The 19,301-nt window shown below is 39.8% G+C and overlaps 1 protein-coding gene across 2 annotated transcripts in view; it reads left to right on the forward strand.

Moving 5' to 3' along the window:
* Positions 1-19,301, forward strand: part of LOC126457181 (interleukin-1 receptor-associated kinase 4-like) — a 127,055-nt gene that overhangs the window by 10,481 nt on the left and 97,273 nt on the right. For both annotated transcript variants that reach the window (XM_050093267.1, XM_050093268.1), the window contains exon 2: positions 8,797-8,958. In XM_050093267.1, coding sequence (XP_049949224.1) covers positions 8,797-8,958 — 162 coding nt within the window. The remainder of the gene's footprint in view (positions 1-8,796; positions 8,959-19,301) is intronic.

The following is a 19,301-nucleotide window of genomic DNA, read 5'->3' on the forward strand; positions in this document are numbered from 1 at the left end:
TTAAATATTGTAACTCTGAGGCACTAGGAATTATTCAGTTCTCCTGAGCAGTTTTCACTATTGCAAATGTATCAGCTTTGCATTGAAGAATTTACCTCTTTAAAGGTTAGAGCATGTCTCTGCTCTTAGTTTTTGATACAAAAGGCACAAGTTCACTAGATACTCCAGTTGATAAGTACATATAATAACAATATTGCTTCAAGTTGTTGACACTTGATGGTACTGAGCTTGTCAGTTCCTCTAAATACTATTGGAAGAACATTGGTGTTATTGCAAGTCTGAAGGGGATTCATTTGTAATATAAGAGACCAAATGCTATGTTGACCATGGCTGTAGTGTGCATCACATCTTAAGGCAGCCCAGTTTTTTGAACCATTCAGCTTATCTCCTCCTACTAACCCCCAGCCAATAAGATTTAATCTTTCCTGAATGTCATACTGGATTGCTGAATGGCAATAGGAACACACTTCCAGACTGTGAGTAGGCCATACATAAGTGAAGATTCAATTTTATTAACAGGTGTCCACAATGCCCCCCCTTCCCCCCGTCTCTCTCTCTCTCTCTCTCTCTCTCTCTCTCTCTCTCTCTCTCTCTCTCTCTCTCTCTCTCTCCCCCCCCTCTCTCCCCCCCTCTCCCTCTCCCTTTCTCTCTCTCGCTGCCTGTCACAGATGATGTGGTCAGGTGTCGATGTAACTTCGTACATGAACATACCATCAGCAGGTATGTAAATGATTGGGGCTTTAAGAGTTGCAATTCTGTGTGACAGGTAAAACAACCACCAGAGTGCATTAGTGTTGTTTGTGTTGTTACCAGGCATGGTATTGTATATAAGGGTTATGAACAGTCAGATGTTGTGTGATCACTGTGGACATGGAGATGACACATACTCGTGCGATATAGTGTGTCAGCACCAGACAGTTTGAAAGGGGCATCATTACAGGTTTCCGTTTGCCAGGTGATCGAATCATGCTATATCCATATTTATGGAGCATTCGGATGTGACAATGGTATGATGATGGACTGCATGGAAACATGAGGGCAGGCGTACTCACTATCAAGATTTTGCTCAGCTGTGTCTGACAGCAAAAAGGGACAATATTTCTTGATGGCATGGTGACTACCGAACAGTACATGAAGGTTTTGGAAGGTGATTTCTTCTCCATTGTCCAGAGTGACACTGATTTCAACAAGATGTTCATGCAAAATGGAGCTGGCCCAATTGAAGCAGGGGAGTGTTTTGATGTCCTGGAGAAGCACCACATTCTGGCTCCGGGGTACCCAGAGGCCACTGGCCAGGCCCTCAATTGACTGCCATATTCTCCGGCTCTGAACACATGTGACTCCTTTTGTGGGGCTATATTAATGACAAATTGCACAGGAATAACCCCAAAACCATCACTGAACTGAAAACAGCCATTCAGGAGGTCATGAACAGCATTGATGTTCCGATACTTCTGGGGGTCATGCAGAATTTTGCATTTCATCTGCGCTACATCATCACCAATGATGGCATGCATATTGAACATATCATAACCTAAATCTGAATATGTGTAGTGACGTTAACATGTTGAATAAAGTGTGTGCATGCTGTCGTTTGTAACTGATTTACCCTTTTTTTCATATATTTCAATAATTGTCACCCTGTACAAAATGTGAACCTATGCTTAGATTTAAAAATTGTCATAATGGTGCATATGGCTCTAGTTTCTGTGGTCTAATGATATTTATGTACTTAGTTGTGCTTTCAGTGGCCAAGAGTGGAGACAAATAATAGCAACTTGTCCTTGTCTGCAGTTTCAACGTTTTTATTTTCAGTGGAAACAGTTGAGCTCCTCATGTAATTTAAACAGTTTTCATACAGTCTAAGCAAACAACACTGTTGCTGTCAAGTGATATGAGCTACTTCTGTAAGAGCTAACGTGCATTCGTCAGTCTGCAGAATTTTGAATGATTGTATAACTTGTAACACTTCTTGCACTGTGAAATCTAAAAGCTTTAATGAATCATATTGGTCATATGGTGAGATGCAAATGTCTACAACCCAAATAAATGTTTTGGCATGTGCTTCCGTGTTATGTTATCAAATGTAAACTATCTTTGGTTAAGGCTGTCAATATCAGCAACTCATGCAGCATATGACCGCTCGCATAGCTTTTGGTATTGTTGAAATTTCAAACAGGCTGACACTATAAGAATTCTTTGACTGTTGTAAGTTCCTCAAATGACATGGTGACAACATCTTTCCATAATAATAATAATTATTAATGTCGTATGACTAGGGCCTCCCGTCAGGCAGACAGTTCGCCTGGTGCAAGTCTTTCAATTTGACGCCACTTCGGCAACTTGCGTGTCGATGGGAATGAAATGATGATGATTAGGACAACACAACATACAGTCCCTGAACGGAGAAAATCTCCGGCCCAGCCAGGGATCAAACCCGGGCCCTTAGGATTGACATTCTGTCGCGCTGACCACTCAGTTACCGGGGGCGGACATCTTTCCATACAAACAAAGTATACAACTGGGGTATTTTGGACTTAACCCAGCTGATAAACAAAGTTTGCTTGTACTTGATGTCTGATACCTTGCATGTGACCTAATGTTGATGGAGGCAGTGAACATATGTATCCTAGTCTTCACTTCATGTTAATAAATGACTGGAATGATGCTGGGTGGGCTGGCCGAAATATGCTGATGTTTCAGTGATTGAGATGGCTGTCTGAGCTACTGGTAAAGTGAGTTTGTCTTTTCTGTCTACTGATCCAATAGCTTTAATAAGGCTTGTTCTGTAGCTTGAAGGTTGTACTCTCAAGGACATCATTGCTACTTTTCTGGTCGTAGTGTATTCACTGACACATACAGAGTGCTATTACAGTAGATGATCACAAAATAATCATTTCCTATTCCTTCACATGGCTGGTGGTCATAACCTTTAATGTGTGACAGTCCAATGAGAGAATTATCAGTTGTTGTTGTTGTTGTTGTTGTTGTGGTCTTCAGCCCTGAGACCGGTTTGATGCAGCTGTCCATGCTACTCTATCCTGTGCAAGCATCTTCATCTCCCAGTACCTACTGCAACCTACATCCTTCTGAATCTGCTTAGTGTATTCATCTCTTGGTCTCCCTCCGATTTTTACCCTCCACGCTGCCCTCCAAAACTAAATTGGTGATCCCTTGATGCCTCAACACATGTCCTACCAACCGATCCCTTCTTCTAGTCAAGTTGTGCCACAAACTTCTCTTCTCCCCAATCCTATTCAATACTTCCTCATTAGTTATGTGATCTACCCATCTAATCTTCAGCATTCTTCTGTATCACCACATTTCAAAAGCTTCTATTCTCTTCTTGTCCAAACTATTTACCGTCCATGTTTCACTTTCATACAGGGCTACACTCCATACAAACACTTTCAGAAATGACTTCCTGACACTTAAATCTATACTAGATGTCAACAAATTTCTCTTCTTCAGAAACGCTTTCCTTGCCATTGCCAGTCTACATTTTATATCCTCTCTACTTCGACCATCATCAGTTATTTTACTCCCTAAATAGCAAAACTCCTTTACTACTTTAAGTGTCTCATTTCCTAATCTAATCCCCTCAGCATCACCCGATTTAATTTGACTACATTCCATTATCCTCGTTTTGTTTTTGTTGATGTTCATCTTATATCCTCCTTTCAAGACAGTGTCCATTCCATTCAACTGCTCTTCCAAGTCCTTTGCTGTCTCTGACAGAATTACAATGTCATCGGCGAACCTCAAAGTTTTTATTTCTTCTCCATGGATTTTAATACCTACTCCGAATTTTTCTTTTGTTTCCTTCACTGCTTGCTCAATATACAGATTGACTAACATCGGGGAGAGACTACGACCCTGTCTCACTCCCTTCCCAACCACTGCTTCCCTTTGATGTCCCTCGACTCTTATAACTGCCATCTGGTTTCTGTACAAGTTGTAAATAGCCTTTCGCTCCCTGTATTTTACCCCTGCCACCTTCAGAATTTGAAAGAGCGTATTCCAGTCAACATTGTCAAAAGCTTTCTCCAAGTCTACAAATGCTAGAAACGTAGGTTTGCCTTTCCTTAATCTAGCTTCTAAGATAAGTCGTAGGGTCAGTATTGCCTCACATGTTCCAACATTTCTACGGAATCCAAACTGATCTTCCCCGAGGTCGTCTTCTACTAGTTTTTCCATTCGTCTGTAAAGAATCCGCGTTAGTATTTTGCAGTCGTGACTTATTAAACTGATAGTTCGGTAATTTTCACATTTGTCAACACCTGCTTTCTTTGGGATTGGAATTATTACATTCTTCTTGAAATCTGAGGGTATTTTGCCTGTTTCATACATCTTGCTCACCAGATGGTAGAGTTTCGTCAGGACTGGCTCTCCCAAGGCTGTCAGTAGTTCTAATGGAATGTTGTCTACTCCCGGGGCCTTGTTTCGACTCAGGTCTTTCAGTGCTCTGTTAAACTCTTCATGCAGTATTATATCTCCTATTTCATCTTCATCAACATCCTCTTCCATTTCCATAATATTGTCCTCAAGTACATCGCCCTTGTATAGACCCTCTATATACTCCTTCCACGTTTCTGCTTTCCCTTCTTTGCTTAGAACTGGGTTTCCATCTGAGCTCTTGATATTGATACAAGTGGTTCTCTTTTCTCTGAAGGTCTCTTTAATTTTCCTGCCAGAAAGAAATGCCAAGTCCTTAAAAACCTACACCATTGAACAGTAACCTTCTGTATGCTTTCAGAAATCAAACTGATTTCTAGCAAAAGTGAACTGTGCAGTTTGCTGAGTAAGAGATGCAAAGAGATCAAAATATGAAGTAAAGTGTCACTGTCTTATGCTGTGCTATCTACTGTTGTGGATATCAGTTTACATCCATGTCATGTGAGTGATCGAGCTGTGCTACTTCATGAAGTTAAGAGTATCCATGTTCACTTTACCATGAGCTGCTTCCATGCTTCACCATATTCGAGTATCTGAACAAGGCGAAATAAAGCTTGAGGAGGCAACTTTCTGATTTCCAGTTCAGCAGGGGCTTGACACTAAAAGGATTTGTGTGTTTTTGTTTGTTTGTTTCCTCATGCCATCAAAACAACTCTGTACATTTCAGTTGCTCATGAGTGTGTTTCCACATGTAAAAATTAAATTGTGTTGTCACTCCTTACAAAGTGGTAACCTGAAAGTATGAAACATTGGGACAGCATTAAAAGTTGCATAATGTATAACTTGCTACTGGAACTGGTTAAACACAGAAAAATGTTTGCAGATGCTTGTACACAAACAGTTATTATGATCTACATAGTATCCCAGAATCCAATTGCAACTGAGTAGACAATTTCTTGATGCTTTCCACCAGAATAATAAGAGGAGGGCACTCACAGTGAATTACATACAATTCACCCAAATGCTTTGTTCTCAGTAAATTTTTATTTCCTAACACCTTTTGCCCAAACGTGGATTAAATCAGAATTGTGAGGAGGATTTTCAAGAGGCGTCCAACGTATTTCATGGAGTTGTCAGTCATTGTAACTGCTGCTCCTTATTTGTCATGAAAAAATGTAATGTTATGAATCAGTTGCTGACGTTGGTTGTTGAAGTAAACAGCTTTCACTTTACCAACAGCTTTCAATAGTGTGTCAAATTCCTTGTTTTTCTATAAGGAAGGAATTCAATGAGCAGTGCACCTTTTGAATCACAAAAGCCTGTCACTACCACTTTCTCTACTAACAGGAGAGTTCTAGTCTTGACAAGGGCGCTGTCTCTTCTTTTCCTCGGCTTCATTCCCTAGTTTTCTGACATGTAGTGATAAACCCATGCCTCATTGCGGGCCAGAATTTGTAGTTTCCTTCACTACAAAGATGTGTCACTGTCTCCTTGTTACTGAGAATAACATGAACATTTCATATAGTTAAGCCCATGTCTGATGCAGTCTGTACTAATCTATAATAATGCAAACAAAATCCTTAGTCACACTTATTTGGATTAATATAGTACGCCCTTGATGTAGCTATTGTTTACTGAGAGTTTATTTAGTGCGTCCTAATAAAGTTGTGTAAAAGAGAATTTATTTTTGGAGTGATGATAGTGGGTACAAGGACTGGACAGAACGATGTGTACGCACTTTTAATGCCATGGAAAGCCACCTTTATCACCCAAAGTAACCTTAAACCTAGTGGAATTTGATATTTATAAACCCTGAACAGAGATGATGCGATTTTACAGCATTCGCTGCAGAGGAAACATTTTAATTCCTTAAGAAATGTTAGATGAGAGTAATAAGTCCTTAATTTCACTACTATAGCCACAGTAGCTTAATAACACACTTACCTGGTGGTTGCTGTGACCAGGGGAAATGTCATTTCATTTTCATATTTTTAAACCATTCAACAACATTTCTGTGTCAGCTGGTGCTTAATCATCTGGAAATATGCTGTTCCCTTTTGGAACAATGCATTTGATTAAAAAGTCATCAAAAATCTTGAAAGACTGTACCAGTTACCTTTCCTTCCATTGTGACTATGTATCCACCGAAAATCACTATATGTCTGGCCAAATCACTATCAAACTCCCACCTGGTTCTGCCATCTTAAGAAGACTTCCAGATTTTGTAATTAATGTACAGCTACTTCTATATCTATACTCTGCAAACCACCATGAGGTGCATGGCAGAGGGTACATCCCATTGTACCAGTTATTAGGGTTTTTTCTTGTTCCAGTCACGTATGGAGCGTGGGAAGAACGATTGTTTGTATGCCTCAGTGCATGCAGTAATTATTCTAACCTTATCCTCGTGATCCCTGTGTGAGCGATATGTAGGGGGCTGTAGTATATCCCTAGAGTAATCATTTAAAGCTGGTTCTTGAAATTTTGTTAATAGACTTTCTCAAGATAGTTTACATCTGTCTTCTAGAGTCTGCCATTTCAATTCCTTCAGTATCTCTGTGACTCTCCCATGGATGAAACAAACCTGTGACCATTCGTGCTGCCCTTCTCTGTATATGTTCCATATCCCCAGTTAATCTTATCCGTTAGGGGTCCCACACACTTGAGCAATATTCTAGGATGGGTCGCATGAGTAATTTGTAAGCAATCTCTTTCATAGACTGATTGCTCTTCCCCAGTATTCTACCAATAAACTGAAGTCTACCACCTGCTTTATCTATGACTGTACCTATGTGATCATTCCATTTCATATCCCTACAATGTGTCACACCCAGGTACTTACATGAGTTGGCCACTTCCAGCAGTGTCTCATTAATATAATAGTCATAAGATACTATGTTTTTTCATTTTGTGAAGTGCAAAATTTTATATTTCTGAACATTTAGAGCGAGTTGCCAATCTCTGCATCATGTTGAATTCTTATCAAGATCTGTCTGAATATTTATGCAGCTTTTCTTAGATATAGATATAGATAACTGCATCATCTGCAAAAAGCCTGATTTTACTATTAATATTGTCTGTCACAAATTTCACTCAGTACCTCATATGATAGTACTTTCAACAATAAACATAGGTGCAGTACTGAGTCAAATGTTTTGTGGAAATCAAGAACTATTGCATCTACTTGGGTGCCTTGATGCAAAGCTTTCAGTATGTCATGCGAGAAAAGTGCAAGTTGGGTATCACATGATCGATGTTGTCGAAAAACATGCTGGTTGCCATTGAGGAGGTAATTCTGTTCAAGATTGTGTTCTTCATAAACAAACATGTTTGCATTAGGGAACAGATATGTAAACAAGTTAACAATGAGTAAAATTTTTGAAAACATTATCAGCGATCTTTTAAAATAAAAATTTAAAGATTAAAAACAGTTTTGATCGCAACTTTTTATTTTTATTGGAGTGACCGGTTTCGCATGGAATAACTGCTTCAGCGTCAAAAGTCGGCACAACTTACTTCACGGAGTCCACCTACCGTTGTGGAGTCTGAAGATGGTTCTTAAATAGAATCGAAACCGGTCACTCCAATAAAAATAAAAAGTTGTGATCAAGACTGCTTTTAATCTTTAAATGAGTAACAACCTAAAACTAGAACCAGACAACTACAAGAAAGGTTTACTTCAGTCAGTGGTTGAGATTTAGAGCTCCTTACACCACTGAAGCTGCTGCTTTTCATTACTTCAGTTTACAAAAGCTTTTCATTACTTCAGTTTACATAAGTTTGAAAACAGCATTTCTACTCTCAAAAGTTTGTTTATGCAGTTCCCTTTGCATTGCTTTCTTTGGCACTGAATTCACAAAACTATTATTAAATTCAATAGTCATTTTTGTGCTAATGATAATTTATTCTTTACTACCCTTTCACCTTTATCAGTAAATTTTATTTTCGTCCACTCCTGTGAACAACGTACCTTGTCATGAGAATAGAAACACCTGTTCTATGTACCCTGGCTCATTTGCACCTACTGCCCACATACACCAACTGTGATGTTGGGGACAGTTTGTGGTTTTTGTAAGATTGTAATCTTCATTGTGATGATGGATTGTCTCATTACTACAACAGTCACGGGCACATTGATGAACCAAAGCACTTCCAGGAATGTTTAAGTGCAATGGCAAACCAAAAGACAATATTAGTACATTGAAAGTAAGTCAAGATCACGTGATGGTGTTGACAGTATTGTCTACAGCTCTTGTACATTTAACTTTCTGACAACTGTGGATATTTAGGAAGATGTTAGTTGAACTGATCTTTTAGCTATTGTCCACATAGCCAAAAATTAAATTGTTTCCTCAAATGAATAAATAAATAAGTAAAGAATGGCCGTATCTTTTATTTCAGATCTCTACCTGCTGAACTGGAAATCAGAAAGTTGCCTCCTCAAGCTTTATTTCGTCTTGTTCAGATACTCGAATATGGTGAAGCATGGAAGCAGCTCATGGCCATTATTCCTAAAACTGGATCTGATACATCTGAGATGAAATACAAAGTGGAACATGTAAAGTGAGTAATTTATTGCACAGCAAATGGTATAACTGATTCATCTATTTAAGTCTTTTTATTGTGGAAAGGAGATGACTGGAAGTTCAGGAATTTCAATCTCTTTGCAAGGATTCTTCATGTACACTTCCATATAAGAAAGCATTTATTTATGTCAGTTTTATTTTCAATTTTATTAAAAACATTATAGAAACTTTGTAAATCAGAGAGTTCAGTGAAATAACAACAGATATTTGTTCCTGTTCCATGAACTCCTTGCCTCAGAAAAGAAAACTAATATGGTATCATAAAGTCAAGGTATTTTTTGAAAACCTTCAGTATTTCTTTTTTGTTACCTCCTGTTCTCTTATTATTGGTCCAAGTTCATTTATTTGCTCGTCTTTGTTTTTCTTCTTATTATATCTTACAGGTGCCATTATTAATCAGCCTCATTTCTTTAATGCCACCAAGGCAGTTGTAATCTTAGTACTATTTTATGTCAGTAATTGTTTTGAGGATATGAGATAACTCTTTGTTGCCAGTCTGCTGTGTGTCAGCATAGAGTTCTTACATATGAATCCCCTATCCTCTTTCTTTATTGCTTAGCTCTCAATGCCTTGCTCAGTCAGAAGTTGCAGGTAAGGAATCTAAAGATTATGGCCATGCTTTTTGGCAGTTAGTACTGAGCCGCTGCTTTCTTGTTTACCCTCCCTCCCTCCCTTCCTCCCTCCCTCCCTCCCTCCCTCCCTCCCTCCCTCCCTCCCTCCCTCCCTCCACGTCTATTTATTTCATGCTGGGTATGCATTTCTGCTTTACTTTGTTTCCGATATTACTGTCCTTTGACACTCTACAGTGTCTTATGTCAGTACTGTTGTAAGATTATTTTACACTGAAGTAACAAAAATCATGGGAGACATCCTAATATTGTGTCAGACCTTCTTTTGCCTGATGTAGTGCAGGAACTCAGTGTGGCGTTGACTCAACAAGTTGTTGGAAGTCCCCTGAATAAATATTGAGCCATGATGCCTCTATAGCCATCCATAACTGGGACAGTATTACCAGTCCAGGAGCTCATGCACAAACTGACCTCTCGATTATGTCCCATAAATGATTTTTGGCGTGATTTATGTTAGTCGATCTGGGTGGCCAAGTCATCCATTTGAATTGTCCAGAATGTTCTTCAAACCAGCCGCAAACAATTGTGACCTGGTAACATGATGCATTGTCATCCATAAAAATTCCATTGTTGTTTGGGAATATGGTCCATGAATGGCTGCAGAAGGTCTCAAGGTAGGCTAACATAACAATTTCCAGTCAGTAGTCAGTTCATTTGTACCAGAGGATGTAGTCCATTCCATGTAAACACAGCCCACACCATTATGGAGCCACCGCCAGCTTGCACAGTGCCTTGTTGTTGACAGATTTGGTCCATGGCTGCATGGGGTCTTCATTAAACTTGAACCCAGCCATCAGCTCTTACCTATCGAAATTGGTGCTCATCTGACCGGGCCATGGTTTTCCAGTCATCTAGAGTCCAACTGATATGGTCACAAGCCCAGGAGAGGCACTGCAGGCAATGTCGTGCAGTTAGCAAAGGCACTCACGTCATTCATCTGCTGCCATAGCCCATTAACGCCAAATTTTGCCATACTGTCATAACACATGTGTTAGGACACACTGAAGTGCCAAAGAAACTGGTATAGGCATGCATATTCAAATAGAGAGATAATGTAAACAGCAGAATACGGGGGTGCATTCGGCAGTGCCTATATAAGACAAGTGTCTGGCGCAGTTGTTAGATCAGTTACTGCTGCTACAACGGCAGGTTATCAAGATTTAGATGAGTTTGAGTGTGGTGCAATAGTTGGTGCACGAGTGATGGGACTCAGCATCTCTGAGGGGAAGTGGGGATTTTCCCTTACAAACCTTTCACAAGTGTACCATGAATATCAGAAATCGGGTAAAACATAAAAACTCAGACATTGCTATAGCCTGAAAATGATTCTGCAAGAATGGGACCAATGACAACTGAAGAGAATCGTTCAACATGACAGAAATAAAACCCTTTCACAGACTGCTGCAGATTTCAATGCTGGGCCATCAACAAATGTCAGCGTGTGAACCCTTCAACTAAACATCCTCGATATGGGCTCTCAAAGCTGAAAGCCCACTCGTATATCCTTGATGACTGCACAACACAAAGGTTTATGCCTCACCTGAATCTGTCATTACTGACATTGGACTGTGGATGACTGGAAACACATTGCCTGGTTGGACAACTCTCATTTCAAATTGTATCGAGTGAATGGAGGGGTATGGAGACAATTTCATGAACCCATGGATCCTGCACGTCAGCAGGGAGCTGTTCAAGCTGGTGGAGGCTCTGTAAAGGTGTGGGGCATGTGCAGTTGCAGTGATACGGGGCCCATAACATGCCTAGATAATAAAATTAAAACAATCTGGAATGTGATAAAGAGAGAAACAGGGACTGTAAACTACACCAAAGACAAAAATATTGTTTTAACTGTTGACAACTCAGAGATAACTAATAGTGAGGAAATTGCTGAAATCTTTAACCAACATTTTTTAACTGTCCCATCACAGATAGGTTGCCATGGTTCTGTAGATAAAGCTGCCTGTATAATGAAAAATAATTTTCCAGAACCTTTCAGTCAAATAAGTGTGCTTCCCATTACTGCCAATGAAATCAAAAAAATCATACAGTCTTTGAAAAATAAACATTCTGCTGGTATCGACGATATTTCAAGCAAGCTGTTGAAGGCTTGCTGTAGTGAAGTGACCAAAGTTTTGCCTCACATCTGCAACACATCCATGCAACAAGGAGTGTTTCCAGACAGAATGAAATACTCTGTTGTCAGGCCCCTGTACAAAGCAGGGGATGCTACAAATGTGTCAAACTACTGCCCTCTCTCTCTATTAACAACATTTTCAAAAGTCCTGGAAAAAGCTCTGTACAACAGGATTGTGGCACACCTTGGTGACCTGAACATCATTAACAGTCAGCAGTTTGGTTTTCAAAAGGGAGTTTCAATAGATAACGCAGTTTTCTCATTCACAAATGATGTTCTAGAGTCTATAAACAGCAAGAGGCTGCCAATTGGTGTCTTATCCGACCTATCAAAGGCGTTTGACTGTGTAGATCACCAGATACTCTTCAAGAAGGCCTGTAATTATGGAATTACAGGACCTGTAGGGAACTGGTTAAAATCGTACCTCGAAAATAGGATGCAGAAGATTATTCTAGATGTTTCAGATAGTGTATCACAATATATAGTGGACTCTGAGTGGGGAATTGTGCAGCATGGAGTGCCACAGGGATCAGTGCTTGGGCCCTTGCTGTTCCTCATATATGTTAATGACCTGCCTTTATCCATCAATAAGAAGTGTAAATTTACAATGTTCGCTGATGATACGAGCATTGTGGTGGATAATGTGTCAACTACTGACTTAGAATCCGAGGTCAATGATATCCTTAAAGAAGTTCTGGGTTGGTTTAGTATTAACTCCCTTTCAATAAACCTGAAAAAAACCAATTTTATCCAGTTCCAGACAACCCACAAAAACCCAAAAGAAATAGTTATCACACAGAATGATCAGATGATAAAGCAAGTGTACTTATCAAAATTCCTAGACGTATACGTGGACAGTAAGCTGAACTGGGAACATCACGTTCTACAAACACTAAAACGGCTGACGTCGGCAACGTTTGCTTTACGAATTTTGTCACGCTTCAATGACATTACCATCTCAAAGTCAGCTTACTTTGGCTATTTTCATTCAGTCATGTGTTATGGCATCCTCTTCTGGGGCAATACACCTGCCGCAAAGAAAATCCTCACAGCACAAAAAAGAGCATTAAGAATCATTTGTGGTGTACCCCCACGAACCTCATGTCGAAATCTTTTTAAATGACTTGAAATACTGACAGCAACATCTCAGTACATATATTCACTGATGTGCTTCATAATAAATAACCCCACTCTGTATGAAATGAATTGCCTACATCATGAACATAACACCAGAAGAAAAGAGGATTTCCACTGTGAGTTAAAGAACTTGACACTTATTTAGAAAGGGGTAAAGTACACTGGAACGAAAATTTTCAATTCCCTACCCAACAGCATCAAAAGTATAAGGAGTAGTACATCAGTATTTAAATGTAGCTTGAAAAATTATTTACCTGAGACCTCACTTTATTCACTAGAGGAATTCTTTCAGAGAAATAAGTAAAACCCAGATTGGAAAGATGTTTTTAAATTTTTTGACACTGTTTACTGTTAAACTAACGTAATAATGCCCTAATGTAAAAATTCCTGTTTTTCTCATTTCCATTTTTGGGTCACTTTTAATCCCAAAGTGGGAAGTTTTGATTACTGTTCAAGGTTAAAATAGATGCAATAATGCCCTGAATATGAAACTGCTATCTTCACATTTATGTTGACTAGTTTTTAAGCTAATAAGTATGACTTTTGTGCACTGTTATTAATACTATAACAATGTCTTTATTCTATGTATTTTATTATGTACATTGACACGTTCCACATCTGAGTGACTTGCTCACATGTACAGATCTATGGAACAAGTATATAAATAAATAAATAAATAAATAAAAACTCCGACAGGTGACACATATGTAAACATCTTGTCTGATCACCTGCATCCATTCAGGTCCATTGTGCATTTTGATGGACTTGAGCAATTCCAGCAGGACAAAGCAACACCCCACACATCCTGAATGGCTTCAGAAACACTCATCTGAGTTTAAACACTTTTGCTGGCCACCAAACTCCCCAGACATGAACATTATTGAGGATATGTGGTATGCCTTACAAAGTGCTGTTCAGAAGAGAACTCCACTCACTCGTACTCTTATGATTTATGGACAGCCCTGCAGGATTCGTGGTGTCAGTTCCCTCCAGCACTACTTCAGGCATTAATCGAGTCCACGCCCCATCATGTTGCAGCACTTCTGTGTGCTCAAGTGGGCGTTGCACGACACTAGGGAGGTGTACCAGTTCCTTTGGCTCTTCAATGTATACATTATATGACTACCATTTTGTGGTAAAAGTCTGTTAATTCATGTCATGTGGCTATAATCATTTCAGAAATCTTTTCACATGAATCACCTCGTACAAATGACAACTCTGCCAATGCACTGCTCTTTTATACCTTGCGTACACGATACTACCACTGTCTGTACGCTTGTGTATTGCTGCCTAATGTTTTGGCATTTTTACCCACTGATTAAGTAGGTATAAGTTCGCTAAAATTATGAGACAGTATGGCTGGCCAGTGCCAATAGATACTTACAAAAGTACCAGAAAGCACACTATCTTTTGGATGAGAAGGATTGGGAAAATGGAGGAGGAAGAGATATCAGAGAGAGTAGGAGGTCAGAGCAAGTATCTTGGCACACACTGTGCCAGCTTCAATCCGGTGATTATGAGAACAGAGTGAGAAGTAAAGATGGAATAAAAGGATGAAAAATGAAATTAATAGGGCAAGTAAGAACTAAGAAGAAAATGTGACTTGTGTGGGGGAGGTGAGAAAAAAGGCAAAGAAGCAACAAACAGTAAAGAAAATAATTAAATAAGACATAATAAATAAAAATAACATGATCATAATTATTGAAAACAATGGACGGGGATTATATGTTAGTATGTTAACGGAGGTTAACTTGAGGAGGATTTTGGGATAAAAGGATATGTTGCAGGGCAAGCTCCCATCTCCTCATGCTTGCAGCCAGAGGTAAAAATATGACTATGAAGTCTTTCGTGATGGAGTCCTTGCATAAAAAGTTCTCAGTTTACTTCCTGCATCAAATTTGAATAAAATCCCGAGCTTTCGATGATTACCTCCATCATCTTCGTCAGGGGTAAAACTGACAGTTTTACCTCTGACAAAGATGATGGAGGTAGTCATTGAAACTCGGGATTTTATCCGAATCTGCGCGGCAAGTAAACCGAGAACTTTTTATGCAGAGGTAAAAATATGTTTTTATAGGGCTGTGGTGTTTTGATTATCAGTAGAATATAGAGTCTGCATGGCTGTTTTTTTCATAATAGGCATCTATTTTTTTCATAATAGGCATTTGGTGATACATACCTTGCAGTCAGCATGTTGTTACACAACTGGATTGAGGCAATAATAGTCAATGTGACTTTGCTTATGTCCTGTTGTTCCATAGGGCAGCAGTAAAGACCTTCCATCTGTTTCTGTTGGCAGACAAACATTTCATTTCACTCCATGTTTTACCAGCTTTCAGAGCGTCTTCTTCCACTGTTAATTTCCATATATTTTTTGGGCGGGCACGTCTAAGTGTACCTTGTGGGTTCCAATCCAGTGCTGCCTTTTCAACAGCTCCTTGTTGTTTGCGTATTATGTGACCAATCAACCTCCATTTTCTTTCCTTTATTTGTTCACAGATTGATTGCTGGTTCGTCATCTCCCACAATTCATCATTTGATATAACATCTGGCCACCTCACATTTATAATTTGCCGAAGACGCCAGTTTATGAAGACTTGCAGCTGGTTCACAGTCATGTTTGTTACCTTCCATGTTTCGCAACTATACAGGAGGACTGACTTTATGTTGTTATTGAACAAGCGCAGCTTGGTTTGTCTCGAGATGTTCTTGTTATGGCAGACAGGGTACAGTTGTACAAAGGCTCCATTTGCCTTCCATATCTGACTCTTTACATCCTCCTCGGTCCCTCCATCTTTACAGACGGTACTGCCTAGATATACAAGAGTCTACTTGTTCCAATTCTTTTCCATACACTGTTAGCTTTGCTTGTTTTTTAGATCGCATTCTCATTTCCTTAGTTTTCTGAACATATATTGTAAGACCTGCAATTTCTGCTTCCTCTTTCAGTCTTTCCAACTTTTCTTCTTTGTTGCGCAATCTTTGTGAGAGCAGACAGATATCGTCAGCAAAGTCGAGGTTTTCAAGCCTGTCTTGCATTCCCCACTGAATATCTCTTCTCCTACCCTCAACAACTCTTTTCATTACACTGTCCAGTACCAACAAGAATAAGGTAGGTGACAGAATACATCCCTGCCTCACCCCAGCATTTGTTTGGATAGATTCAGTAAGTTGGGCATTGTGTAGCACCCTACGTTCATATCCATCATACATGGCTTTAATAATATTGATTATCTTTGATGGTATACCATACTCTTCCAAGGCATGCCACATAACTAGCCTATTAAGAGTCAAATGCCTTTTCAAAATCAATAAATGTAAGGTAGAGTGTGTTCTGCCATGCTGCACTCTGCTCAAGTATTATATCCAATGTGTTGATGAGATTGACACAACTTCTGTGCTCTGTACACTCAACTTGCTTTTTTCTCAGTTGTGCCTCGACTGAGTCCTTGATATGATTTAGCATCAGTCTATAGAGTACTTTACTTGGTACAGATAGGAGGGTGATGCCTCGCCAGTTATTACTGTTGGTAGTATCCCCTTTCTTTGGCAACTTAATAATCAGCCCTTCTTTCCAATCCTCTGGTATTTTCTCTTCTGACCATATCTTCTCAAACAATGGATGCGGTAGATTTATGGTGGTGTCAGTGTCTGCTTTTAACACCTCAGGTGCAATATTATCCATTCCTGGAACCTTCCCGTTCTTTATCTGTTTGAGAGCTATTTTAATTTCAGTCTTAGTTGGTGTGCTTACATTGATTCTGTGACTGGCATCTGAAAAATTCCATTGCCTCTCCCTCTCTTCAGGTTGCACTCTGTTTAAGACTTCAGAAAAATGTTCTCTCCATCTTCTAAGTTGGTCTTCTTCCGTCATCAACAGTCGACCCTCCTTGCCTTTCACAGGTCTGTTCTTGTTGATACCTTTTTTGGACAACATTCTAGTGATGCGGTACGGTTCTTTTGTGCCACCCATTGCTGCAGCTCTCTCTCCTCTCAGAGCTTGCTCATCCATCCACTTTCTCTTATCATTCCTCACACTCCTCTTTATATGAGAGTCAGTAGCTGCTTACTCAGCTTGCATTCGAGTTTTCTGCTGTCTTGTTTTACTCATATTTAATCTTGCCTGAATCTCCTTCCTACAGCTGATCAAATTCCATGTATGATCCAATCTTTCTTCAAATGGTTTTTAAAGCCAAGGACCTGTTTGCTCACATTGCAGTAGATGTCCTTCATCTGAGTCCATGTATCATCAACATTGTTTTCATCATTTTCCTGTGCTTCTTGGAGTGCCTCGTAGCAGTTCCTTAGCTCAACACAGAAAGCTTCTTGTTTTGCTGTTATTCTAAGTTTTCCCACATCATATTTTTTGTTCTGTTGTTCAAACTTTCTATTTGTAGCAATGATTTTTAGTCTAAAATTTGCAACAATAAGGTGGTGATCACTGCCAACATCAGCCCTACGTTTATTTCTCATGTTCATCAGTGACTTTCTAAATTTTTTGCTTAGCACTATATGATCAATTTGGTTTTCCGTTCTGTGACCAGGTGATACCCATGTAACGTTATGGCAATTCTTGTGTGGGAGTAATGTACCTTCAATAACCAAATCGTGACTGGCACAGAAATTTGAAAACATATCCCCATTGTCATTCATTTCTCTGATTCCATGGACTCCCTTTACATGCTCTAGGCCTTCATTGTTCTTTCCGACTTTTGCATTTACGTCTCCCATAATAATCAAGATGTCTCTCTTACTGGTACTTTTAATGGTGTCACTTAAGGAGAGGTAAAACTCTTTTTTTCTGTTCAGTATCTGAGGTTTCTGTAGGAGCATAGCATTGGATGACTGTGACATTTCGAATGTTTGTCTTAAAATATGCTGTCAGTAGTATTTCTGAAACTGCTTTCCATTCCGTAAGGCTCTTTTTTGCTCCTTTGATTAACAAAAGTCCAACTCCATTTCTGTGCTCTGCATCGTCTCCAGCGGTTCCAGAGTATAAAAAGGTGTATCCATCTTGTGTTTGGATTTCTCCAAAATCTATCCATCACACCTCACTAAGTCTGAGAATGTCCAACCTGTAACTCATCATCTCCTTTATAACATGTTTCAGTTTTCTGGCTTCTCTCAATGTTCTAGTATTCCAGAAACTTATTTTCGTTGTCCTTTTCATGCCAAAGGTCGTCATATTTGAGTCCGTCTGGCTGTTCTTTTCTGCTGTCTCTTTAATCATTTGTTTTTGGGAGTGCCGGTGATTGGCCCACAGCTCCCTAGTCTGGTGGTGGGGCTGCCACCTAAGAGCCTCCAGAGTTGCCCGATTTTCTTTTAAGGGTTTACTCCCTTAGGGTGGCTGGCTTCCCTACACCTAAGAGTAGATTTTAGATGGCAGGAAAAGGCCAGGGTAAGGATAAGCTTGGTATAGGTGAAAAGGACCAGTGGGCCATTGTGGGACACACTTCATCTGGCTCCTCCCTCTCAGCCAATCTGGCATGGGTGGCCCTGCTGGTAGCTAAGCTACCGCCGGCATAGCCCTCAGGATCCAGAGCACGCAAACCTCCTCGCCCGCATGGACAGTGCTACTGAAGGCAGTGTCCCCTGAGGAAGAATAATCAATGTAACTTACTGAAATTTATTTCACTACATATTCACCCTGTACGTCCAAACATGGCGCCAGAGCAGGTGGCAGCAAGTGGGTTCTTGGGGGCAGATTTTACAGCAGGATTAATTGCAGTGTAATGTTAGTGGTCTGTGAATGATGTTACTGATGTTACAGAAGACATCAGTGAATGGTGTGGGTAGGATATCAGGGAAAGGGGGGAGGCAGCAATGCACCAAAGTTTTGTTTGGAAGTTCAAGCCATGTGATTGTAGGGTGTGAAAAGGTACTGCCTTGGAGATTGGTTTGTGGATAAGGCCTATGGGGTAGTTGCAGGAGAGGAAAGTCCGGGAGGGATTGTTGATAGTGTTGAGAGATTTGATGATGGAATAGATTCTTTTGCATTTTATATGAAAGAGGTGGCAGCTGTCAAGCTTTGGTATTGGTTGATTTTATTTGGACTCGGGCTTGGATATGGGCTCCAGTGAGGTGGAGTTAAGTGTCAAAGAAGATGACTTTGGATTTGGAAAATGACCAAGTGAATTTAAGTTATAAAATCGTTAAACTGTAAGTGCCGCGCAGATCATATTAATTTTATACTACTGTTATAGCCACGCTTATTCACTGGCAAGGTATGTGTTGTCTAAAATTAGATACAGAATAGCTGGCCAGGACTTACTTCAGGAAGCAAAATTCTTAGTACCGACAATAGGTACGTACATAAGTATAAGAAACTATTCTTTCTTTCGGAACTGTTAGTTCCGTCCTCATGTTGGAAAGAGAAGGCACGTTAGGAGTAAGGGCAGGCCATTCAGACCTCTGGATGAG

Source organism: Schistocerca serialis, chromosome 2 (genome assembly GCF_023864345.2).
Source record: "Schistocerca serialis cubense isolate TAMUIC-IGC-003099 chromosome 2, iqSchSeri2.2, whole genome shotgun sequence".
NCBI classification, from domain to species: Eukaryota; Metazoa; Arthropoda; class Insecta; order Orthoptera; family Acrididae; genus Schistocerca; species Schistocerca serialis.